The sequence below is a fragment of the Citrus sinensis genome, chromosome 3, assembly GCF_022201045.2.
Source record: "Citrus sinensis cultivar Valencia sweet orange chromosome 3, DVS_A1.0, whole genome shotgun sequence".
NCBI lineage: Eukaryota > Viridiplantae > Streptophyta > Magnoliopsida > Sapindales > Rutaceae > Citrus > Citrus sinensis.
The window spans coordinates 29,258,553-29,283,591 of NC_068558.1; the positions used below are offsets into that span (position 1 = coordinate 29,258,553).

At 30.8% G+C, this 25,039-nt stretch overlaps 3 protein-coding genes across 17 annotated transcripts in view; 1 reads left to right on the forward strand and 2 right to left on the reverse strand.

The window, feature by feature from the left end:
• Positions 1–917: 917 nt before the first annotated feature.
• Positions 918–25,039, forward strand: part of LOC127901411 (probable inositol transporter 2) — a 35,334-nt gene continuing 11,212 nt past the window's right edge. The window contains exons 1-3 of one of the 10 annotated variants that reach the window (XR_008053555.1): positions 953–1,236; positions 1,431–1,604; positions 12,850–13,620. Coding sequence is in view for 4 of the 10 variants with exons in the window: in XM_052438654.1 (XP_052294614.1) it covers positions 1,463–1,604; positions 12,850–12,920 (213 nt within the window). In the remaining 6 variants the exon portion in view is untranslated. Of the gene's footprint in view, positions 1,605–1,699; positions 2,471–12,090; positions 12,755–12,849; positions 13,621–23,261; positions 23,905–23,999; positions 24,771–25,039 lie in introns of those variants that run through there. The other 9 variants (XR_008053552.1, XR_008053554.1, XR_008053551.1 and 6 more) reach the window with 9 other exon arrangements.
• LOC112496035 (TMV resistance protein N-like) lies at positions 3,333–10,793 on the reverse strand. Of its 3 annotated transcripts, XM_052438647.1 has the most exons (8): positions 10,480–10,793; positions 7,857–8,364; positions 6,416–7,514; positions 6,027–6,308; positions 5,724–5,901; positions 4,606–5,627; positions 3,790–4,508; positions 3,333–3,520 (listed from the first exon to the last, which is right to left on the reverse strand). In XM_052438647.1, the coding sequence occupies exons 2-7, from the start codon at positions 8,345–8,347 to the stop codon at positions 3,813–3,815; spliced, it is 3,768 nt and encodes a 1,255-aa protein (XP_052294607.1). In that variant the 5' UTR covers positions 8,348–8,364; positions 10,480–10,793; the 3' UTR covers positions 3,333–3,520; positions 3,790–3,812. The 3 variants fall into 3 exon arrangements, with proteins under 3 accessions (XP_052294607.1, XP_052294605.1, XP_052294606.1); XM_052438645.1 differs by having other exon boundaries at positions 4,606–5,901; XM_052438646.1 differs by lacking the exon at positions 3,333–3,520 and adding an exon at positions 3,540–3,680 and having other exon boundaries at positions 4,606–5,901.
• Positions 14,483–21,944, reverse strand: LOC127901409 (TMV resistance protein N-like). Of its 4 annotated transcripts, XM_052438644.1 has the most exons (8): positions 21,630–21,944; positions 19,007–19,514; positions 17,566–18,664; positions 17,177–17,458; positions 16,874–17,051; positions 15,756–16,777; positions 14,940–15,658; positions 14,483–14,670 (listed from the first exon to the last, which is right to left on the reverse strand). In XM_052438644.1, the coding sequence occupies exons 2-7, from the start codon at positions 19,495–19,497 to the stop codon at positions 14,963–14,965; spliced, it is 3,768 nt and encodes a 1,255-aa protein (XP_052294604.1). In that variant the 5' UTR covers positions 19,498–19,514; positions 21,630–21,944; the 3' UTR covers positions 14,483–14,670; positions 14,940–14,962. The 4 variants fall into 4 exon arrangements, with proteins under 4 accessions (XP_052294604.1, XP_052294603.1, XP_052294601.1 ...); XM_052438643.1 differs by having other exon boundaries at positions 15,756–17,048; XM_052438641.1 differs by having other exon boundaries at positions 15,756–17,051.

The window sequence follows — 25,039 nt, forward strand, 5'->3', positions numbered from 1 at the left end:
TGAAATGTATTTTTTTCATTTTCCATCTAATTATTGGATATTTTTCAAATAAGTATAATTATTCATTGTACCAAATATCATAATTAATCATCAAATATTGTTATTCTCAATATTAGTTGAGCGAGTGACTAATATTAATGATAAAAATCTATACTGTATACAAGGCATATATAATGTACCATGTATTTGATATTTGGATTATACTCACAAAAATTCTCTTATACAAATTACTTCATACAAATTTATCGTAAATTAATTAAATTATTGCATACTTTGTTTTATATTTTTTGCTACACTATTAAATTATCGCATGTAACATACTTGATCTTGTGTTATTACTAGTACTGTAGTTAATGGTAGTTAATGGTAGTTAAGGGAAAGTAAGAATTACCTCCTTCTACCCCCAAAGTTATAAGAACGTTAGCCCTACATATCATTTTATTATTCTACACCTAGTCTTAATATTAGCTATAAAATTTAAATATTTTAATAACACAAACCAAGTAAAATAACTTATATACCCTTAATGATCAAATTTTATTTTATAATGAATTGTAAATTATAGAGGAAAATTTACATTTCGGGAAAATTTCATAAATATCCCCGATAGTTGTAACTTATCCATTTAAATTGGAATAACATTTCGTATATATGACCTTATAGATATGTCAAGTAATTTTTCTCCATAATTTACAATTTATTAGCAAGTTTATCTAATCATTAGGGGTAATAAGTCATTTCACTTTATTTATATTCTAAAAATATTTAAATTTTATGGCTAACATCAAGACTATGTGTAGAATAGTACAATAATACATAAAGTTAATCCTATTATAATTGCATGAGAGTTTGGACTCATTTTAAAACATGAGATATTTTTAGTTTTTCTAAACACAAAGGATAATCCTTGTTTTTTTTTTTCATTTTGTTAATAATTGTTATTATAGTCATTATTATTATAATAAAACTAAATTCAGCTTATGATATTTTTTATGATGTTATATTTTTTTGTGAAATGTTTGTATATTCTATATGATATTATTTTTACAATAATAAAATTGCCATTGATGTGTGTGCATTTGTCATTGTGGGTTATGGCATAGCCACTTAGCCAGCAGAAGACAAGTTTAAGTTTGTGAAGTCTCCCGAGTTTGGTCGGACTGGAGGAGCCTGGATCCTGACTCCCAATATTTTTCCTCTTTTTAAGTCATATCTTCTTCTTCTTCTGATCAGTTGGTAATTATATTATTTTCTTTCCTTCACTCACTTTCTTTGTCCCCCACCCCCAGTTCATTTTCCCGGAAAATTTAGTCACTATCGCTATCATCACTCCCTTATACAGTTATTTATAGTCCAAGTCCAACCACACCAAACCATTTTCTTGCCAAAATAAAGAATACCAACTCCTCAATTGTTGATCTTTTGAACAGATATTAATTTGTAAAAAAAAAAAGGCCTGAAAATGGAGGGAGCAGTACATGGAGGAGGGACGACAGATGCGTCAGCGTTTCGAGAATGCTTCTCTCTGTCTTGGAAAAATCCCTACGTTCTTCGACTTGCTTTCTCTGCTGGAATTGGCGGCCTTCTCTTTGGCTACGACACTGGTTTGTTGGTTTTTTTTTAAATTTTCCTGCTGATTAACTTTAATCCTAGCTAATTTCCTCGGAATCGTACTTAATTTATGGCTGTGATTTCGCAGGAGTCATATTAGGCACGCTACTTTATATCAGAGATGACTTCAAATCCGTCGATAAAAAGGCTGTACTGCAGGTGAGGTCACTGTCCTTTATTTATTATTATTATTATAATATCTACTACGCCGGCCCACACAGATACATGTATCATACGCATGTATACACTTTAAACATTGTCTAATGACTGATAGGTTCTAGCCTGTTCGTCTTGTTAAAGTCCATCTGTTTTTGCCTCGCTGGCTGTCTCTTCTAAATTAACCGAACTACCCTTTGTTGCTTCTCTTTTTCTTTCTTTCTTTTTCTTTTTTTGGGAAAATATTATATTTATGAATAACCAAATACATAATTAATGAGAAGAAGATGAATTTACAACTCTTATGTTCATTTTTTATGGGGGTGTGTAATTTGACTTGATGCTTCTTGGCCAGGTATAATGGTTATAAATGTTTATAATTTGTCATGACTTCCTATGTATCGAAATTAAATTTGCTTAAATTTAAAATATTTTATTATTCTTTTGTAATTCTTATTAATTGATTTTTTTTATTTCAAATTACGTACATTCATATTATAATTTAAAATATGTATAATTTAAGTCAATAAATTATAATTTAAAGTATTTTTAATTTAAGTCAATGATTAACATTCAAAAATTCATCACCGATACAACTTTTTAATTTGTGTGTAGGATAGATTTGAAATTAACAACAATGTTAAAAAAAAAAAAGAAATTAGAAGAGTATATTAAAAAAATGACATTTTTGGAATTAAAAGTAAGAATAATTTTTTTTTAAAAAAAAGAGGTCTTTTGAGGATATTAGAAGGGTGGCAATAATCCAACTCTATGAAAAGAATTAACAAGAAAATAATAAAAGACATTTTTGAAATTAACTCACGCATTTATTGAAACTCGAACCTAAAACTTAAGTCTTAGAAAAGCTTAGCAGTGAAGCTAGACCTCGACTTCGATAAGAAAATATATTAAAAATTAGATAAGTGATTAAAAAAGAGATATTTTAGGAGTTAAGAGTAAGAATAACTAGAAAAAAATAATACTAAAAAGTTTTTATGAAAAGAATCCACTGTAAAAAGAACAAAAGTTAGAAAACCCAAATTAAATAAGCAATGTTAAATTCAACGAACCCATGAAGGCCCAAAAAAGTTTCAACGTCAAAATAAAAGGAAAAAGAATCACAAATGTTCACACTGAAGACAACCATGAACTTTTATTTTATTTTTTTGCGAAAAATCTTTTTGGTCAAATATGTCATATGATCCTCGTAAAGAAAAATATATAATATGATCTTCATACATAAATGATAATTTTACTTCATCAAAGTTCATTTGTCATTCAATTTCATTTTTCTCTATAAATTGTTATAATTTGTACTATTGTTTTTTTTTTTTGGTTAAAACAAAGAACCTCAGCGAAAGCTAAGGTTTAATAACACGACGGAACACAATTCCTAATCCGTCAAATAGAAGGCGCTAGTGTTACTCTAGGGTAAAATCTATGCAAATTCAGTAAGAATCTCAACAAGTGAAAATCCATATCAGCTTCAAGTGCCATATAATTTAGAATAAGCTTAGTTGGCCTACTCAAATAGAAAGAACAGCAGAAGCTGTGTGCCAAAAGAGTGAAATAATAATAATAATAATAATAATAATAATAAAGAATAATTTAACCAGATTGTAATGAGATACTTATTTTATTGTTCATTCATGGCAATTGGTATGCAATTCATCAATTATGACTCCAGTCCTCAGCCCCTTCAAGTGGATCCAAAAACTCGCACTAGAAATAATGGATACAAAATGAGAGAATACTGCAATGAAACAGAGATATAAGTAAGAAAACGAAAACGGAGGATTAATTCCCTCTTTCTTTAATTTTCAACTCATGAGAAATCACAAAATTCAAAGCTTCAATTTGGTCGAGCAACACATTCTGATTCTGACCAACTTCTGAATCCAAGTCAAGCATTTCTAGTAATTTAACGTGAAAATAAATTGCAAGATTAGAATAAATAAAAAGTAAATGAAATACCACGTGCAAATTTAAAGAACATAAATTGAAATTGGGATGCGCACTTACACTGTTACACTAGGCTTTGCCCTTCATTTGAGTTGTCTAAATCTTTTAGGTGGTGGTTCCTCATCTTCATCCCAGCAGCCACTGCCGCTGGCTTCAGCTGCCCCAGCATTTTCTGCAAGGCTTCGCTTTGATGTTGTGGCTGCTTCCATATTTGATCGAACAAAATCATGATGGGATTCATACAGATTATAAGAAGTAAAGCGAGTCCATTGCTTTGTTGTTTGGTCCAACTCCTCAACTTCGTGCATATAAACTGGATGGAAGCCACACCTCTTCACCTTCAATACAAAACCTGACCCAGCCAGACCGCCTTTCTCTCGTTCATCAAAAAATGACAACTTAAAATGATTAGATTCAAAATGCCACCTTGAACGATAAAAATGACAGCATTGTTGTCGAGACAAATAGAATAGCCAAACATGGTCTGACCCAGCATGACCGAATTTCCCTCTAAAACGAATACTTCTTTTGACACCAGAACCATCCATGGAGCAGAGCAAAATAAGTTGAGGATACGAACGCCATAAATAGGTATCAGTTGAATGCTTAGGGACATGAAAAACACAGCAAATAGCATATCCCACAACCTTATTCATATTATACAAATATGAAGGCCTTGTGACCGTTATTGAAGAACCCTCATTCTGATACATGAACCACTTTGGAATTTCACTTCCTGGAACAACAATGCTAAATTTATGGCTTGGACCTGACATTGCCTGCAACCAAAATATAAAGAATGAACAAGTCCATACCATTGCTTAATTGTCACGCATAATCTTGGCATAGCTGGAAGATATGGAGTGAGAAACTGACCTCAAGGTACTCTCGTAGCATTGAAATTGCCAAACCGTTCTTTCCGAGCAATTTCGAGCTGTCTATACAATAAATTATTGTGTAGCAGGACTTGCGTGGTCTGAATGCACCTAATAACGTCACCAATGAAGAACAACCATTCAGTGTAACTCGATTTACATTGGATGGAAGTTGTGGCAGAGATTGAAGCCTTTTACAATCTTCCAACTGTAGTTCTTCAAGTTTTAAAAGACCGTTAAGGCTTGCTGGCAGCGTAACAAAATTGTTTCCACTCAGATTCAACTTGTTTAATAAGTGTAAGTTGCCAATATCACTCGGGATTGCTCCTTCCCCTAGACCACAGTCACTGAGATCTAATTTTGTTAAAGAGCACAAACCTGACAGACAAGGCAACATCAAAGCTACTGGACATGAACTCTTTCCCATCAAATTGAAGGGAAGCTGCAAATGCCATGATGCAGATGATGGTGGTCCATTGCAGCCACGGAAAGATAATGTTTTAAGATTCTTCATAAGAAAAATGGAGGATGGAGGTCGTCTTACAGCTGTTCCGCTTATATCAAGCTCTTCCAAACTTTCTACTTTCCCAAGCGTGTCTGGCACATTTTCAAGTTTGCAGCAGCCTGAGAGATTCAAAGTTTTGAGGGATTTTAAACCATTTATACTGTTGGGAAGTCTCGCGAGATTTTTGCAGTCATTAAAATTCAACAATTCAAGTCCGGTCAAAAGTTCAATAAATGATGGCACTTCTGTAATGGAAGTTCCATCCAGACAGAGCTTGGACAGATCTTCCATACTTGCCACAATATGCGGAAACTTCTTCAGTTTCGAGCAACCAGAGAGCTCCAGAGTTCTTAGACATTTTAAACTCCTTATAGTAACTGGCAGACTCGAGAGATTTTTGCAGTCATTCAAATTCAACAGTTTCAGTCCGGTCAAAAGTTCAATAGATGATGGCACTTCTGTAATGGACGTTCCATCCAAACGAAGTTGCTGCAAACACTCCATACCTCCTACAATGTCTGGAAATTTCCTCAAATTCAAGCAACCAGAAAGAACAAGTGTTTGAAGCGATTTCATAAATATCTCACCCGGAAGAGTTTTAAGACTTGTACAACCTTTCAAATTCAACAAGATCAGCTTATTGTGACGCAGCAAAGACTGGTGAATTTCACGCAACCTTGAACATCCTTCAAGATCCAACACCTCTAAGTTTGGGACCTTTGTGAAGTCTGGTGTCTTAATCAGATTCTCTGAATGGCTGAGTTTCATGACTCTCAACAGGTTTAAAGGCTGCTGAAAACAAAAGGGAGCTAAAATAATATTTCTTAATTCATATACTACTACAATAATAAAATTGTTACCAACAATTATTCACTGAAAAATATAAATTAGTGACAAAAAAAAAAAATTAATCTTACTTTGAATCCTTTCCATAATTCTTCAATGCGGCTGTAACACATTTTAAATTCAACAATTTTATCCAATTGCAGATTTGATGGCAAAGATTTCAAAGGATACCGATGCCAATCAAGTAATCGCAACCTGTTAGAGAGATATTCTAGGCCTTCAGGAAGTTGCACGTTACTGATTTTGAGCAATCTTAGGTCGGTCATCAGTGAAAATGCTTTAGCACTTAAATGCACATCATTTCCACGAAAGAAATAATCATCAACCATTATTCCTTCAACTACTTCACTTCCCTGAAAATATAAGCAAAGGATAAGCAAATAAAACAATAATTTGAAACTTCGTCTGGGTAAAAGAAATTAACAAGCACAGCATGTTTTCCATTTAATAATTCACTTACCGTGTTTTCTATCAACACTTGGCGTACTTCTTCCTTCTTCCATAATCTGCTGCGGTTCCCAGGTTCTTCGGGTGATTGTCTCCTAACAATCAGTTGTCCCAATTCCTGTAACAAATCATGCATCCCCAATCTGTTGCCGCCATCAACCGTTAACAAAGATCTTTCAATAAGAACTTCTATTCCAATGACTGGGGAAAAACCACATCCCTCTAGAATTTTTGTTACATAATCTCTAGTCCTCCATTTAAAGAAACATGCAATATCAAGAAATATTTTCTTCTCTAATTCTCGTAGTCCGTCAAAACTTATTTGAAGTATACTCATAATCTTATCGGGAGGATCTATTTGTAGCCTTTCCAAGGTGCTTCTCCATTGATCCACGGATCTACCATTCAAAAAGGAACTCAAAACTTCGAGAGCTAATGGAAGACCACCGGCATACTGTAGAACACGTTCAGACAGTTGCACACATTCTTCCAGAGGCTTTTGGATTTTAAACGCTTTCATGTTGAAAAGTTGAAGAGCATCATGGTAATTTAGTTCATTAGGCTTATATACTTCATCCATTCCATGTGTCTTTAACAGATGTTCATCTCGTGATGTTATGATGATCCTGCTGCCTGGACCAAACCACTCACGCTTTCCAGCTAAATACTCTAATTGCTTTATGTCAACCACATCGTCGATAACAAGAAGAACCTTTTTGTGTTGCAGCCTGCTTCCTAAAATGTTGATGCCATCATCTACATTCCATATGGTATTATCTTCAAGCTTTAACATTTGGAAAAGTAGTTGCCTTTGAAAAGAGATTACACTACCTTCTTTTTCAAATTTTTCTCTAATATCGGCAAGAAAACTACTCCCTTCAAATTCATGAGAGATCAAGTCATAAACAACTCTTGCAAGAGTCGTCTTACCTAAACCTCCCATACCACAAATCCCTATCATACGAACATCATCATTAGGCCCTTCGTCCATAAGAGACCTCAGTTCTTCCAAGCGTGAATCTATTCCCACTAGCTTTTTAAGGGTCTCTGATTTTACAAGTATTTTACTTGATATCGCCTTGACAATATCCCAAATAAATTCCGACTCATTCCTGCAGTTAAAGAACAAAGAAAGATCAGTATGGTTAAATTACAGTAAGTCTGAATGCGGTATTAAATAAATTTAGTAATAGAAAAAACCCAAAATATGCAATATTTGTTGGACAAAATTGAAGTAATGTAAGATGTTGTTACATATGGCTAATCTTTAGGTGTGTTTATGTAAATATCTACATCCATCTGTACCACTTTTGTTTGCAAATATTTGTATATGGAGCCATTATTTCAATTAGTACACATCATATCTACACATATTGAATAAAAGTTGTTTAATTGAAAACAGTATGCTGATTAAAGCTATTTAAAATGATATACATAATAATAAGAATGGTTACCTGTACTCTTTCAATTCCCAACCAGAAATATTAGCCACCTCTTCCAAAGCGTCTCTCCACTTTTTCACCCTTTCTAGACTCTCCCTAAAAACTTCTTCATGTTTAAAAAAAGCTTCTCGAAAACTTCCGGTTTGTTTCCTTACCACAGTGGGTTCAACATCGTAGAAAATTGGAAAAACCATTTGTTGATGATCATTTTTGTTCTTGCATTGAACAATCTTAACAAGTTCATCCAAGCACCAAGTGGAGGAAGCATAGTTTTGAGAGAAAACAATAATTGAAATTCTAGAAGTTTCAATTGCTTTAAGAAGTCCAGGTGAAATGGATGCTCCTCTCTCGAGTTCTTTGTCATCCTTGAATACATAAATTCCTTTTCCATTCAAAGCAGCATAGAGATGACTTATGAAGCTTTTACGGGTGTCTGCTCCTCTAAAGCTTAAGAAGGCGTCATATGGCCAATGAGGCACATTTTGTATGCTCGAGGAAGCCATTACAATATTAATTTGTTCTGAAAATTTTGAAAAATAAAAAAGAAATGACTGCTAGGAACAATACTATGTAAACAACAACATTCATCTAGAGTCAACATTCATCTTGTGTTTGGTGCACTACATTATATCGCAGTACTATGTTTTAGTGTAGTATGCACAATATTGTTTATTTAAATTTTATACTAATATTATTATCAAAATTTATTATTTGACTAATAAAATTTCAAAATTTATTAATAAATAATACTTATAATTACATTGCCTGAGCTTTATTGCGTAGCAATATTACATTAACCTTTAAAATAGTACCATATTTAGTGCGGTATATGCATGATCTTGTTTATCTAACTTTTTTTAGAATATTATTTTATTAAATTTATTGGTTAAATTCATTAATGACGTAGTGCTATTCTATTTAATTAAATTATTAATCTCTCTAAAAAAAGTAAATTATAAATGTGTTAAGTAATAAAATGATTGACTAAAATTATTTTTACATAATAAAAGTAAAATAATAAAAATGATTTTATGTCATAAAAGTAGAAAAGTATGTAATTATTTATATTAAATTCATATTATTTGGATTTATTTATATTTAATTTTATTATTTGATTTAAATATTTTATTTAAATTTAGGTAAAATGACGTTTTACACCCCAAGGTTTGGAAAAATGGTAGTGTAGCGCCATATTTTCAATAAGAAACACTAAAATCCTCTTTTGACTATAATACCGTTTAGCTCTAATAACTCAAAAAAATTAATTTCAATGTTTTATAATTGATATAAATATGATATTAAATAAATGTAACCATATTTATTAAAAAAATGTAATAAATAGAATTATAATATTAAGATAAATATATAAAAGTAATTTTAATATTATTAATACATGAAATCATTTTTATTAATTGTAAAATCTGTATAACCCAATGATTTATTTAATTTTTTTTATAGTAAATACAAATAGATTAGTAAAATAAAATAATTTAAATTTTTTAAATTTATTTTATATACTAAAATATTAAAATATTATTGGTCTATTAGAAAAATTAAACTATTTAAATTGTATATGTATTTATTAAAAAAACTTAAAGTCAATGTTTTGAGTTATTATCTATGAGGGTATTATAGCCAAAAGAGGATTTTGGTATCCTTTATTGAAAACTTGAGATTTTACATAACTATTTCCTTAAATTTTAGAGGTGTAAACATCCTATTTCCTTAAATTTCTAACTAGATTTTATTTTAATAAATAGTTAAATGCTAAAATACAAAATTTGAAGTAATTTTTAAATAATAATATTCAACCTCAGATTGAATTGGAATTCTCTTATGATTTAATCTATGATTGGTGGTTAATAAATAATGAAAAATAAAGAAGTTCAATAGGTCCCTATTTATACATTGTTTTATAAAAGGTTAATTTACAGTAACTTCATGTTAAAAGAAACTATTAGTTACATATATATCAGTATATCACCAGAAAATATATATATATATATATATTAAGGCAATAACTAATCATCGAAACTATATATAAGCAAAGAGATTTTGAGAGAGAAACTGAAACTTTTCCATTTCCTTTCAACCACCTAATAAAAATGGACAAACATATAATAATTGTATTCTTTTTTTCAGACCTCGATGGGGAGGGTGAATTTGATTAAAAATAATTGACAATAAATTGGCCTAAATATTTTTAAAGTAAAAAATTTACTGAAATAAAAAGTTATTAAACTTGGCAATGGTTCTGAATTCAAATTAATGGTCTTATTCTTAAACAAACTAAACAGATAATCCATCAGCTTCTCAATTACTCTCTTTACCAAAAAGAAAATTAAAATTATACATAATAAATTCCAAAATGTTATAGAAATTTTTTTCAAATGCTGATTAGAGAGTGTGTACACCGATCTCTACTTGAGCTAATCTTGATTAAAGCCTCTTAGATAAGGCAAAGAGTTTGTGCAAAATTAACATTCAAAGATTTCTCTCAATTTACAGTTTGTGCAAAATTAACATTCAAAAATTTCTTTCGGTTTTATCATCTTTATTTTTTATTTTTTTAAACATCAAGATATGCAAATTAATTATGAAAGTAGAAGAGAGAGATGTATGAGATAGAACTTACAGCTTTTGAGTGTGTTGCAGAAAGCCACTTAAATGAACTCCAATCCAGTATTTGATTCAGAGAATTTAATCATGCAAATATGTATTTCCAAAAGCAAGTCTTGGGCAGAGATTGACTTTCTTAATAATTAATAAATATTGTCACTGTCTACTCTCATGATGAAGTTACCATCAAACTTCCGGGAAGCTTCAAGGAATCTAAACGAAAATTATCTGGCTTTTCGATTGATTAAGCGTCTTTAGTAAAATTGAATGAAATCGGATCTGGTATTGTGCTAATCAAATTCATTTCCAAAAGTCAAAAAGTGACTCTCTCAATAATTATAGGGTCAGCTTACAATACAGCCGCTGCGTGCCATACAACCTTTCCTCACTTTTTATTTTAAAACTTATTGCCCGTTGGATTGCTTTTATGAGCAATCCAACGGCTTTTATATTTTAATCATGAAACCGGCTACCGAACGAAAGAATTGGAAGAGGGAACTGGCAAATATCAGGAGCAATTATCACAAAGGTATCCAATTTTATCAAACTATCAAAATTATCAATTTAAATTAGGCCAATGTCAAAGAACCCCTCAACATGAAAAATTTGCATTTCTTACGGCTGAAAAAATTACTTTGAAACAAGTAATGTCTATATTAATGAGAATAATATTTATATCAGTGTAAATGAAATGTATTTTTTTCATTTTCCATCTAATTATTGGATATTTTTCAAATAAGTATAATTATTCATTGTACCAAATATCATAATTAATCATCAAATATTGTTATTCTCAATATTAGTTGAGCGAGTGACTAATATTAATGATAAAAATCTATACTGTATACAAGGCATATATAATGTACCATGTATTTGATATTTGGATTATACTCACAAAAATTCTCTTATACAAATTACTTCATACAAATTTATCGTAAATTAATTAAATTATTGCATACTTTGTTTTATATTTTTTGCTACACTATTAAATTATCGCATGTAACATACTTGATCTTGTGTTATTACTAGTACTGTAGTTAATGGTAGTTAATGGTAGTTAAGGGAAAGTAAGAATTACCTCCTTCTACCCCCAAAGTTATAAGAACGTTAGCCCTACATATCATTTTATTATTCTACACCTAGTCTTAATATTAGCTATAAAATTTAAATATTTTAATAACACAAACCAAGTAAAATAACTTATATACCCTTAATGATCAAATTTTATTTTATAATGAATTGTAAATTATAGAGGAAAATTTACATTTCGGGAAAATTTCATAAATATCCCCGATAGTTGTAACTTATCCATTTAAATTGGAATAACATTTCGTATATATGACCTTATAGATATGTCAAGTAATTTTTCTCCATAATTTACAATTTATTAGCAAGTTTATCTAATCATTAGGGGTAATAAGTCATTTCACTTTATTTATATTCTAAAAATATTTAAATTTTATGGCTAACATCAAGACTATGTGTAGAATAGTACAATAATACATAAAGTTAATCCTATTATAATTGCATGAGAGTTTGGACTCATTTTAAAACATGAGATATTTTTAGTTTTTCTAAACACAAAGGATAATCCTTGTTTTTTTTTTTCATTTTGTTAATAATTGTTATTATAGTCATTATTATTATAATAAAACTAAATTCAGCTTATGATATTTTTTATGATGTTATATTTTTTTGTGAAATGTTTGTATATTCTATATGATATTATTTTTACAATAATAAAATTGCCATTGATGTGTGTGCATTTGTCATTGTGGGTTATGGCATAGCCACTTAGCCAGCAGAAGACAAGTTTAAGTTTGTGAAGTCTCCCGAGTTTGGTCGGACTGGAGGAGCCTGGATCCTGACTCCCAATATTTTTCCTCTTTTTAAGTCATATCTTCTTCTTCTTCTGATCAGTTGGTAATTATATTATTTTCTTTCCTTCACTCACTTTCTTTGTCCCCCACCCCCAGTTCATTTTCCCGGAAAATTTAGTCACTATCGCTATCATCACTCCCTTATACAGTTATTTATAGTCCAAGTCCAACCACACCAAACCATTTTCTTGCCAAAATAAAGAATACCAACTCCTCAATTGTTGATCTTTTGAACAGATATTAATTTGTAAAAAAAAAAAGGCCTGAAAATGGAGGGAGCAGTACATGGAGGAGGGACGACAGATGCGTCAGCGTTTCGAGAATGCTTCTCTCTGTCTTGGAAAAATCCCTACGTTCTTCGACTTGCTTTCTCTGCTGGAATTGGCGGCCTTCTCTTTGGCTACGACACTGGTTTGTTGGTTTTTTTTTAAATTTTCCTGCTGATTAACTTTAATCCTAGCTAATTTCCTCGGAATCGTACTTAATTTATGGCTGTGATTTCGCAGGAGTCATATTAGGCACGCTACTTTATATCAGAGATGACTTCAAATCCGTCGATAAAAAGGCTGTACTGCAGGTGAGGTCACTGTCCTTTATTTATTATTATTATTATAATATCTACTACGCCGGCCCACACAGATACATGTATCATACGCATGTATACACTTTAAACATTGTCTAATGACTGATAGGTTCTAGCCTGTTCGTCTTGTTAAAGTCCATCTGTTTTTGCCTCGCTGGCTGTCTCTTCTAAATTAACCGAACTACCCTTTGTTGCTTCTCTTTTTCTTTCTTTCTTTTTCTTTTTTTGGGAAAATATTATATTTATGAATAACCAAATACATAATTAATGAGAAGAAGATGAATTTACAACTCTTATGTTCATTTTTTATGGGGGTGTGTAATTTGACTTGATGCTTCTTGGCCAGGTATAATGGTTATAAATGTTTATAATTTGTCATGACTTCCTATGTATCGAAATTAAATTTGCTTAAATTTAAAATATTTTATTATTCTTTTGTAATTCTTATTAATTGATTTTTTTTATTTCAAATTACGTACATTCATATTATAATTTAAAATATGTATAATTTAAGTCAATAAATTATAATTTAAAGTATTTTTAATTTAAGTCAATGATTAACATTCAAAAATTCATCACCGATACAACTTTTTAATTTGTGTGTAGGATAGATTTGAAATTAACAACAATGTTAAAAAAAAAAAAGAAATTAGAAGAGTATATTAAAAAAATGACATTTTTGGAATTAAAAGTAAGAATAATTTTTTTTTAAAAAAAAGAGGTCTTTTGAGGATATTAGAAGGGTGGCAATAATCCAACTCTATGAAAAGAATTAACAAGAAAATAATAAAAGACATTTTTGAAATTAACTCACGCATTTATTGAAACTCGAACCTAAAACTTAAGTCTTAGAAAAGCTTAGCAGTGAAGCTAGACCTCGACTTCGATAAGAAAATATATTAAAAATTAGATAAGTGATTAAAAAAGAGATATTTTAGGAGTTAAGAGTAAGAATAACTAGAAAAAAATAATACTAAAAAGTTTTTATGAAAAGAATCCACTGTAAAAAGAACAAAAGTTAGAAAACCCAAATTAAATAAGCAATGTTAAATTCAACGAACCCATGAAGGCCCAAAAAAGTTTCAACGTCAAAATAAAAGGAAAAAGAATCACAAATGTTCACACTGAAGACAACCATGAACTTTTATTTTATTTTTTTGCGAAAAATCTTTTTGGTCAAATATGTCATATGATCCTCGTAAAGAAAAATATATAATATGATCTTCATACATAAATGATAATTTTACTTCATCAAAGTTCATTTGTCATTCAATTTCATTTTTCTCTATAAATTGTTATAATTTGTACTATTGTTTTTTTTTTTTGGTTAAAACAAAGAACCTCAGCGAAAGCTAAGGTTTAATAACACGACGGAACACAATTCCTAATCCGTCAAATAGAAGGCGCTAGTGTTACTCTAGGGTAAAATCTATGCAAATTCAGTAAGAATCTCAACAAGTGAAAATCCATATCAGCTTCAAGTGCCATATAATTTAGAATAAGCTTAGTTGGCCTACTCAAATAGAAAGAACAGCAGAAGCTGTGTGCCAAAAGAGTGAAATAATAATAATAATAATAATAATAATAATAAAGAATAATTTAACCAGATTGTAATGAGATACTTATTTTATTGTTCATTCATGGCAATTGGTATGCAATTCATCAATTATGACTCCAGTCCTCAGCCCCTTCAAGTGGATCCAAAAACTCGCACTAGAAATAATGGATACAAAATGAGAGAATACTGCAATGAAACAGAGATATAAGTAAGAAAACGAAAACGGAGGATTAATTCCCTCTTTCTTTAATTTTCAACTCATGAGAAATCACAAAATTCAAAGCTTCAATTTGGTCGAGCAACACATTCTGATTCTGACCAACTTCTGAATCCAAGTCAAGCATTTCTAGTAATTTAACGTGAAAATAAATTGCAAGATTAGAATAAATAAAAAGTAAATGAAATACCACGTGCAAATTTAAAGAACATAAATTGAAATTGGGATGCGCACTTACACTGTTACACTAGGCTTTGCCCTTCATTTGAGTTGTCTAAATCTTTTAGGTGGTGGTTCCTCATCTTCATCCCAGCAGCCACTGCCGCTGGCTTCAGCTGCCCCAGCATTTTCTGCAAGGCTTCGCTTTGATGTTGTGGCTGCTTCCATATTTGATCGAACAAAATCATGATGGGATTCATACAGATTATAAGAAGTAAAGCGAGTCCATTGCTTTGTTGTTTGGTCCAACTCCTCAACTTCGTGCATATAAACTGGATGGAAGCCACACCTCTTCACCTTCAATACAAAACCTGACCCAGCCAGACCGCCTTTCTCTCGTTCATCAAAAAATGACAACTTAAAATGATTAGATTCAAAATGCCACCTTGAACGATAAAAATGACAGCATTGTTGTCGAGACAAATAGAATAGCCAAACATGGTCTGACCCAGCATGACCGAATTTCCCTCTAAAACGAATACTTCTTTTGACACCAGAACCATCCATGGAGCAGAGCAAAATAAGTTGAGGATACGAACGCCATAAATAGGTATCAGTTGAATGCTTAGGGACATGAAAAACACAGCAAATAGCATATCCCACAACCTTATTCATATTATACAAATATGAAGGCCTTGTGACCGTTATTGAAGAACCCTCATTCTGATACATGAACCACTTTGGAATTTCACTTCCTGGAACAACAATGCTAAATTTATGGCTTGGACCTGACATTGCCTGCAACCAAAATATAAAGAATGAACAAGTCCATACCATTGCTTAATTGTCACGCATAATCTTGGCATAGCTGGAAGATATGGAGTGAGAAACTGACCTCAAGGTACTCTCGTAGCATTGAAATTGCCAAACCGTTCTTTCCGAGCAATTTCGAGCTGTCTATACAATAAATTATTGTGTAGCAGGACTTGCGTGGTCTGAATGCACCTAATAACGTCACCAATGAAGAACAACCATTCAGTGTAACTCGATTTACATTGGATGGAAGTTGTGGCAGAGATTGAAGCCTTTTACAATCTTCCAACTGTAGTTCTTCAAGTTTTAAAAGACCGTTAAGGCTTGCTGGCAGCGTAACAAAATTGTTTCCACTCAGATTCAACTTGTTTAATAAGTGTAAGTTGCCAATATCACTCGGGATTGCTCCTTCCCCTAGACCACAGTCACTGAGATCTAATTTTGTTAAAGAGCACAAACCTGACAGACAAGGCAACATCAAAGCTACTGGACATGAACTCTTTCCCATCAAATTGAAGGGAAGCTGCAAATGCCATGATGCAGATGATGGTGGTCCATTGCAGCCACGGAAAGATAATGTTTTAAGATTCTTCATAAGAAAAATGGAGGATGGAGGTCGTCTTACAGCTGTTCCGCTTATATCAAGCTCTTCCAAACTTTCTACTTTCCCAAGCGTGTCTGGCACATTTTCAAGTTTGCAGCAGCCTGAGAGATTCAAAGTTTTGAGGGATTTTAAACCATTTATACTGTTGGGAAGTCTCGCGAGATTTTTGCAGTCATTAAAATTCAACAATTCAAGTCCGGTCAAAAGTTCAATAAATGATGGCACTTCTGTAATGGAAGTTCCATCCAGACAGAGCTTGGACAGATCTTCCATACTTGCCACAATATGCGGAAACTTCTTCAGTTTCGAGCAACCAGAGAGCTCCAGAGTTCTTAGACATTTTAAACTCCTTATAGTAACTGGCAGACTCGAGAGATTTTTGCAGTCATTCAAATTCAACAGTTTCAGTCCGGTCAAAAGTTCAATAGATGATGGCACTTCTGTAATGGACGTTCCATCCAAACGAAGTTGCTGCAAACACTCCATACCTCCTACAATGTCTGGAAATTTCCTCAAATTCAAGCAACCAGAAAGAACAAGTGTTTGAAGCGATTTCATAAATATCTCACCCGGAAGAGTTTTAAGACTTGTACAACCTTTCAAATTCAACAAGATCAGCTTATTGTGACGCAGCAAAGACTGGTGAATTTCACGCAACCTTGAACATCCTTCAAGATCCAACACCTCTAAGTTTGGGACCTTTGTGAAGTCTGGTGTCTTAATCAGATTCTCTGAATGGCTGAGTTTCATGACTCTCAACAGGTTTAAAGGCTGCTGAAAACAAAAGGGAGCTAAAATAATATTTCTTAATTCATATACTACTACAATAATAAAATTGTTACCAACAATTATTCACTGAAAAATATAAATTAGTGACAAAAAAAAAAAATTAATCTTACTTTGAATCCTTTCCATAATTCTTCAATGCGGCTGTAACACATTTTAAATTCAACAATTTTATCCAATTGCAGATTTGATGGCAAAGATTTCAAAGGATACCGATGCCAATCAAGTAATCGCAACCTGTTAGAGAGATATTCTAGGCCTTCAGGAAGTTGCACGTTACTGATTTTGAGCAATCTTAGGTCGGTCATCAGTGAAAATGCTTTAGCACTTAAATGCACATCATTTCCACGAAAGAAATAATCATCAACCATTATTCCTTCAACTACTTCACTTCCCTGAAAATATAAGCAAAGGATAAGCAAATAAAACAATAATTTGAAACTTCGTCTGGGTAAAAGAAATTAACAAGCACAGCATGTTTTCCATTTAATAATTCACTTACCGTGTTTTCTATCAACACTTGGCGTACTTCTTCCTTCTTCCATAATCTGCTGCGGTTCCCAGGTTCTTCGGGTGATTGTCTCCTAACAATCAGTTGTCCCAATTCCTGTAACAAATCATGCATCCCCAATCTGTTGCCGCCATCAACCGTTAACAAAGATCTTTCAATAAGAACTTCTATTCCAATGACTGGGGAAAAACCACATCCCTCTAGAATTTTTGTTACATAATCTCTAGTCCTCCATTTAAAGAAACATGCAATATCAAGAAATATTTTCTTCTCTAATTCTCGTAGTCCGTCAAAACTTATTTGAAGTATACTCATAATCTTATCGGGAGGATCTATTTGTAGCCTTTCCAAGGTGCTTCTCCATTGATCCACGGATCTACCATTCAAAAAGGAACTCAAAACTTCGAGAGCTAATGGAAGACCACCGGCATACTGTAGAACACGTTCAGACAGTTGCACACATTCTTCCAGAGGCTTTTGGATTTTAAACGCTTTCATGTTGAAAAGTTGAAGAGCATCATGGTAATTTAGTTCATTAGGCTTATATACTTCATCCATTCCATGTGTCTTTAACAGATGTTCATCTCGTGATGTTATGATGATCCTGCTGCCTGGACCAAACCACTCACGCTTTCCAGCTAAATACTCTAATTGCTTTATGTCAACCACATCGTCGATAACAAGAAGAACCTTTTTGTGTTGCAGCCTGCTTCCTAAAATGTTGATGCCATCATCTACATTCCATATGGTATTATCTTCAAGCTTTAACATTTGGAAAAGTAGTTGCCTTTGAAAAGAGATTACACTACCTTCTTTTTCAAATTTTTCTCTAATATCGGCAAGAAAACTACTCCCTTCAAATTCATGAGAGATCAAGTCATAAACAACTCTTGCAAGAGTCGTCTTACCTAAACCTCCCATACCACAAATCCCTATCATACGAACATCATCATTAGGCCCTTCGTCCATAAGAGACCTCAGTTCTTCCAAGCGTGAATCTATTCCCACTAGCTTTTTAAGGGTCTCTGATTTTACAAGTATTTTACTTGATATCGCCTTGACAATATCCCAAATAAATTCCGACTCATTCCTGCAGTTAAAGAACAAAGAAAGATCAGTATGGTTAAATTACAGTAAGTCTGAATGCGGTATTAAATAAATTTAGTAATAGAAAAAACCCAAAATATGCAATATTTGTTGGACAAAATTGAAGTAATGTAAGATGTTGTTACATATGGCTAATCTTTAGGTGTGTTTATGTAAATATCTACATCCATCTGTACCACTTTTGTTTGCAAATATTTGTATATGGAGCCATTATTTCAATTAGTACACATCATATCTACACATATTGAATAAAAGTTGTTTAATTGAAAACAGTATGCTGATTAAAGCTATTTAAAATGATATACATAATAATAAGAATGGTTACCTGTACTCTTTCAATTCCCAACCAGAAATATTAGCCACCTCTTCCAAAGCGTCTCTCCACTTTTTCACCCTTTCTAGACTCTCCCTAAAAACTTCTTCATGTTTAAAAAAAGCTTCTCGAAAACTTCCGGTTTGTTTCCTTACCACAGTGGGTTCAACATCGTAGAAAATTGGAAAAACCATTTGTTGATGATCATTTTTGTTCTTGCATTGAACAATCTTAACAAGTTCATCCAAGCACCAAGTGGAGGAAGCATAGTTTTGAGAGAAAACAATAATTGAAATTCTAGAAGTTTCAATTGCTTTAAGAAGTCCAGGTGAAATGGATGCTCCTCTCTCGAGTTCTTTGTCATCCTTGAATACATAAATTCCTTTTCCATTCAAAGCAGCATAGAGATGACTTATGAAGCTTTTACGGGTGTCTGCTCCTCTAAAGCTTAAGAAGGCGTCATATGGCCAATGAGGCACATTTTGTATGCTCGAGGAAGCCATTACAATATTAATTTGTTCTGAAAATTTTGAAAAATAAAAAAGAAATGACTGCTAGGAACAATACTATGTAAACAACAACATTCATCTAGAGTCAACATTCATCTTGTGTTTGGTGCACTACATTATATCGCAGTACTATGTTTTAGTGTAGTATGCACAATATTGTTTATTTAAATTTTATACTAATATTATTATCAAAATTTATTATTTGACTAATAAAATTTCAAAATTTATTAATAAATAATACTTATAATTACATTGCCTGAGCTTTATTGCGTAGCAATATTACATTAACCTTTAAAATAGTACCATATTTAGTGCGGTATATGCATGATCTTGTTTATCTAACTTTTTTTAGAATATTATTTTATTAAATTTATTGGTTAAATTCATTAATGACGTAGTGCTATTCTATTTAATTAAATTATTAATCTCTCTAAAAAAAGTAAATTATAAATGTGTTAAGTAATAAAATGATTGACTAAAATTATTTTTACATAATAAAAGTAAAATAATAAAAATGATTTTATGTCATAAAAGTAGAAAAGTATGTAATTATTTATATTAAATTCATATTATTTGGATTTATTTATATTTAATTTTATTATTTGATTTAAATATTTTATTTAAATTTAGGTAAAATGACGTTTTACACCCCAAGGTTTGGAAAAATGGTAGTGTAGCGCCATATTTTCAATAAGAAACACTAAAATCCTCTTTTGACTATAATACCGTTTAGCTCTAATAACTCAAAAAAATTAATTTCAATGTTTTATAATTGATATAAATATGATATTAAATAAATGTAACCATATTTATTAAAAAAATGTAATAAATAGAATTATAATATTAAGATAAATATATAAAAGTAATTTTAATATTATTAATACATGAAATCATTTTTATTAATTGTAAAATCTGTATAACCCAATGATTTATTTAATTTTTTTTATAGTAAATACAAATAGATTAGTAAAATAAAATAATTTAAATTTTTTAAATTTATTTTATATACTAAAATATTAAAATATTATTGGTCTATTAGAAAAATTAAACTATTTAAATTGTATATGTATTTATTAAAAAAACTTAAAGTCAATGTTTTGAGTTATTATCTATGAGGGTATTATAGCCAAAAGAGGATTTTGGTATCCTTTATTGAAAACTTGAGATTTTACATAACTATTTCCTTAAATTTTAGAGGTGTAAACATCCTATTTCCTTAAATTTCTAACTAGATTTTATTTTAATAAATAGTTAAATGCTAAAATACAAAATTTGAAGTAATTTTTAAATAATAATATTCAACCTCAGATTGAATTGGAATTCTCTTATGATTTAATCTATGATTGGTGGTTAATAAATAATGAAAAATAAAGAAGTTCAATAGGTCCCTATTTATACATTGTTTTATAAAAGGTTAATTTACAGTAACTTCATGTTAAAAGAAACTATTAGTTACATATATATCAGTATATCACCAGAAAATATATATATATATATATATTAAGGCAATAACTAATCATCGAAACTATATATAAGCAAAGAGATTTTGAGAGAGAAACTGAAACTTTTCCATTTCCTTTCAACCACCTAATAAAAATGGACAAACATATAATAATTGTATTCTTTTTTTCAGACCTCGATGGGGAGGGTGAATTTGATTAAAAATAATTGACAATAAATTGGCCTAAATATTTTTAAAGTAAAAAATTTACTGAAATAAAAAGTTATTAAACTTGGCAATGGTTCTGAATTCAAATTAATGGTCTTATTCTTAAACAAACTAAACAGATAATCCATCAGCTTCTCAATTACTCTCTTTACCAAAAAGAAAATTAAAATTATACATAATAAATTCCAAAATGTTATAGAAATTTTTTTCAAATGCTGATTAGAGAGTGTGTACACCGATCTCTACTTGAGCTAATCTTGATTAAAGCCTCTTAGATAAGGCAAAGAGTTTGTGCAAAATTAACATTCAAAGATTTCTCTCAATTTACAGTTTGTGCAAAATTAACATTCAAAAATTTCTTTCGGTTTTATCATCTTTATTTTTTATTTTTTTAAACATCAAGATATGCAAATTAATTATGAAAGTAGAAGAGAGAGATGTATGAGATAGAACTTACAGCTTTTGAGTGTGTTGCAGAAAGCCACTTAAATGAACTCCAATCCAGTATTTGATTCAGAGAATTTAATCATGCAAATATGTATTTCCAAAAGCAAGTCTTGGGCAGAGATTGACTTTCTTAATAATTAATAAATATTGTCACTGTCTACTCTCATGATGAAGTTACCATCAAACTTCCGGGAAGCTTCAAGGAATCTAAACGAAAATTATCTGGCTTTTCGATTGATTAAGCGTCTTTAGTAAAATTGAATGAAATCGGATCTGGTATTGTGCTAATCAAATTCATTTCCAAAAGTCAAAAAGTGACTCTCTCAATAATTATAGGGTCAGCTTACAATACAGCCGCTGCGTGCCATACAACCTTTCCTCACTTTTTATTTTAAAACTTATTGCCCGTTGGATTGCTTTTATGAGCAATCCAACGGCTTTTATATTTTAATCATGAAACCGGCTACCGAACGAAAGAATTGGAAGAGGGAACTGGCAAATATCAGGAGCAATTATCACAAAGGTATCCAATTTTATCAAACTATCAAAATTATCAATTTAAATTAGGCCAATGTCAAAGAACCCCTCAACATGAAAAATTTGCATTTCTTACGGCTGAAAAAATTACTTTGAAACAAGTAATGTCTATATTAATGAGAATAATATTTATATCAGTGTAAATGAAATGTATTTTTTTCATTTTCCATCTAATTATTGGATATTTTTCAAATAAGTATAATTATTCATTGTACCAAATATCATAATTAATCATCAAATATTGTTATTCTCAATATTAGTTGAGCGAGTGACTAATATTAATGATAAAAATCTATACTGTATACAAGGCATATATAATGTACCATGTATTTGATATTTGGATTATACTCACAAAAATTCTCTTATACAAATTACTTCATACAAATTTATCGTAAATTAATTAAATTATTGCATACTTTGTTTTATATTTTTTGCTACACTATTAAATTATCGCATGTAACATACTTGATCTTGTGTTATTACTAGTACTGTAGTTAATGGTAGTTAATGGTAGTTAAGGGAAAGTAAGAATTACCTCCTTCTACCCCCAAAGTTATAAGAACGTTAGCCCTACATATCATTTTATTATTCTACACCTAGTCTTAATATTAGCTATAAAATTTAAATATTTTAATAACACAAACCAAGTAAAATAACTTATATACCCTTAATGATCAAATTTTATTTTATAATGAATTGTAAATTATAGAGGAAAATTTACATTTCGGGAAAATTTCATAAATATCCCCGATAGTTGTAACTTATCCATTTAAATTGGAATAACATTTCGTATATATGACCTTATAGATATGTCAAGTAATTTTTCTCCATAATTTACAATTTATTAGCAAGTTTATCTAATCATTAGGGGTAATAAGTCATTTCACTTTATTTATATTCTAAAAATATTTAAATTTTATGGCTAACATCAAGACTATGTGTAGAATAGTACAATAATACATAAAGTTAATCCTATTATAATTGCATGAGAGTTTGGACTCATTTTAAAACATGAGATATTTTTAGTTTTTCTAAACACAAAGGATAATCCTTGTTTTTTTTTTTCATTTTGTTAATAATTGTTATTATAGTCATTATTATTATAATAAAACTAAATTCAGCTTATGATATTTTTTATGATGTTATATTTTTTTGTGAAATGTTTGTATATTCTATATGATATTATTTTTACAATAATAAAATTGCCATTGATGTGTGTGCATTTGTCATTGTGGGTTATGGCATAGCCACTTAGCCAGCAGAAGACAAGTTTAAGTTTGTGAAGTCTCCCGAGTTTGGTCGGACTGGAGGAGCCTGGATCCTGACTCCCAATATTTTTCCTCTTTTTAAGTCATATCTTCTTCTTCTTCTGATCAGTTGGTAATTATATTATTTTCTTTCCTTCACTCACTTTCTTTGTCCCCCACCCCCAGTTCATTTTCCCGGAAAATTTAGTCACTATCGCTATCATCACTCCCTTATACAGTTATTTATAGTCCAAGTCCAACCACACCAAACCATTTTCTTGCCAAAATAAAGAATACCAACTCCTCAATTGTTGATCTTTTGAACAGATATTAATTTGTAAAAAAAAAAAGGCCTGAAAATGGAGGGAGCAGTACATGGAGGAGGGACGACAGATGCGTCAGCGTTTCGAGAATGCTTCTCTCTGTCTTGGAAAAATCCCTACGTTCTTCGACTTGCTTTCTCTGCTGGAATTGGCGGCCTTCTCTTTGGCTACGACACTGGTTTGTTGGTTTTTTTTTAAATTTTCCTGCTGATTAACTTTAATCCTAGCTAATTTCCTCGGAATCGTACTTAATTTATGGCTGTGATTTCGCAGGAGTCATATTAGGCACGCTACTTTATATCAGAGATGACTTCAAATCCGTCGATAAAAAGGCTGTACTGCAGGTGAGGTCACTGTCCTTTATTTATTATTATTATTATAATATCTACTACGCCGGCCCACACAGATACATGTATCATACGCATGTATACACTTTAAACATTGTCTAATGACTGATAGGTTCTAGCCTGTTCGTCTTGTTAAAGTCCATCTGTTTTTGCCTCGCTGGCTGTCTCTTCTAAATTAACCGAACTACCCTTTGTTGCTTCTCTTTTTCTTTCTTTCTTTTTCTTTTTTTGGGAAAATATTATATTTATGAATAACCAAATACATAATTAATGAGAAGAAGATGAATTTACAACTCTTATGTTCATTTTTTATGGGGGTGTGTAATTTGACTTGATGCTTCTTGGCCAGGTATAATGGTTATAAATGTTTATAATTTGTCATGACTTCCTATGTATCGAAATTAAATTTGCTTAAATTTAAAATATTTTATTATTCTTTTGTAATTCTTATTAATTGATTTTTTTTATTTCAAATTACGTACATTCATATTATAATTTAAAATATGTATAATTTAAGTCAATAAATTATAATTTAAAGTATTTTTAATTTAAGTCAATGATTAACATTCAAAAATTCATCACCGATACAACTTTTTAATTTGTGTGTAGGATAGATTTGAAATTAACAACAATGTTAAAAAAAAAAAAGAAATTAGAAGAGTATATTAAAAAAATGACATTTTTGGAATTAAAAGTAAGAATAATTTTTTTTTAAAAAAAAGAGGTCTTTTGAGGATATTAGAAGGGTGGCAATAATCCAACTCTATGAAAAGAATTAACAAGAAAATAATAAAAGACATTTTTGAAATTAACTCACGCATTTATTGAAACTCGAACCTAAAACTTAAGTCTTAGAAAAGCTTAGCAGTGAAGCTAGACCTCGACTTCGATAAGAAAATATATTAAAAATTAGATAAGTGATTAAAAAAGAGATATTTTAGGAGTTAAGAGTAAGAATAACTAGAA

Coding starts and splice junctions, on each gene's coding strand:
- LOC112496035 (XM_052438645.1), bottom strand. CDS start 8,347: ATGGCTTCCTCGAGCATACAAAATGTGCCTCATTGGCCATATGACGCC. Junction 6,309..6,415: donor AAGTGTTGATAGAAAACACG/GTAAGTGAATTA, acceptor TTATATTTTCAG/GGAAGTGAAGTAGTTGAAGG. Junction 4,509..4,605: donor TGCTACGAGAGTACCTTGAG/GTCAGTTTCTCA, acceptor TTTTGGTTGCAG/GCAATGTCAGGTCCAAGCCA.
- LOC127901409 (XM_052438641.1), bottom strand. CDS start 19,497: ATGGCTTCCTCGAGCATACAAAATGTGCCTCATTGGCCATATGACGCC. Junction 18,665..19,006: donor TGGGAATTGAAAGAGTACAG/GTAACCATTCTT, acceptor CTTTAACTGCAG/GAATGAGTCGGAATTTATTT. Junction 15,659..15,755: donor TGCTACGAGAGTACCTTGAG/GTCAGTTTCTCA, acceptor TTTTGGTTGCAG/GCAATGTCAGGTCCAAGCCA.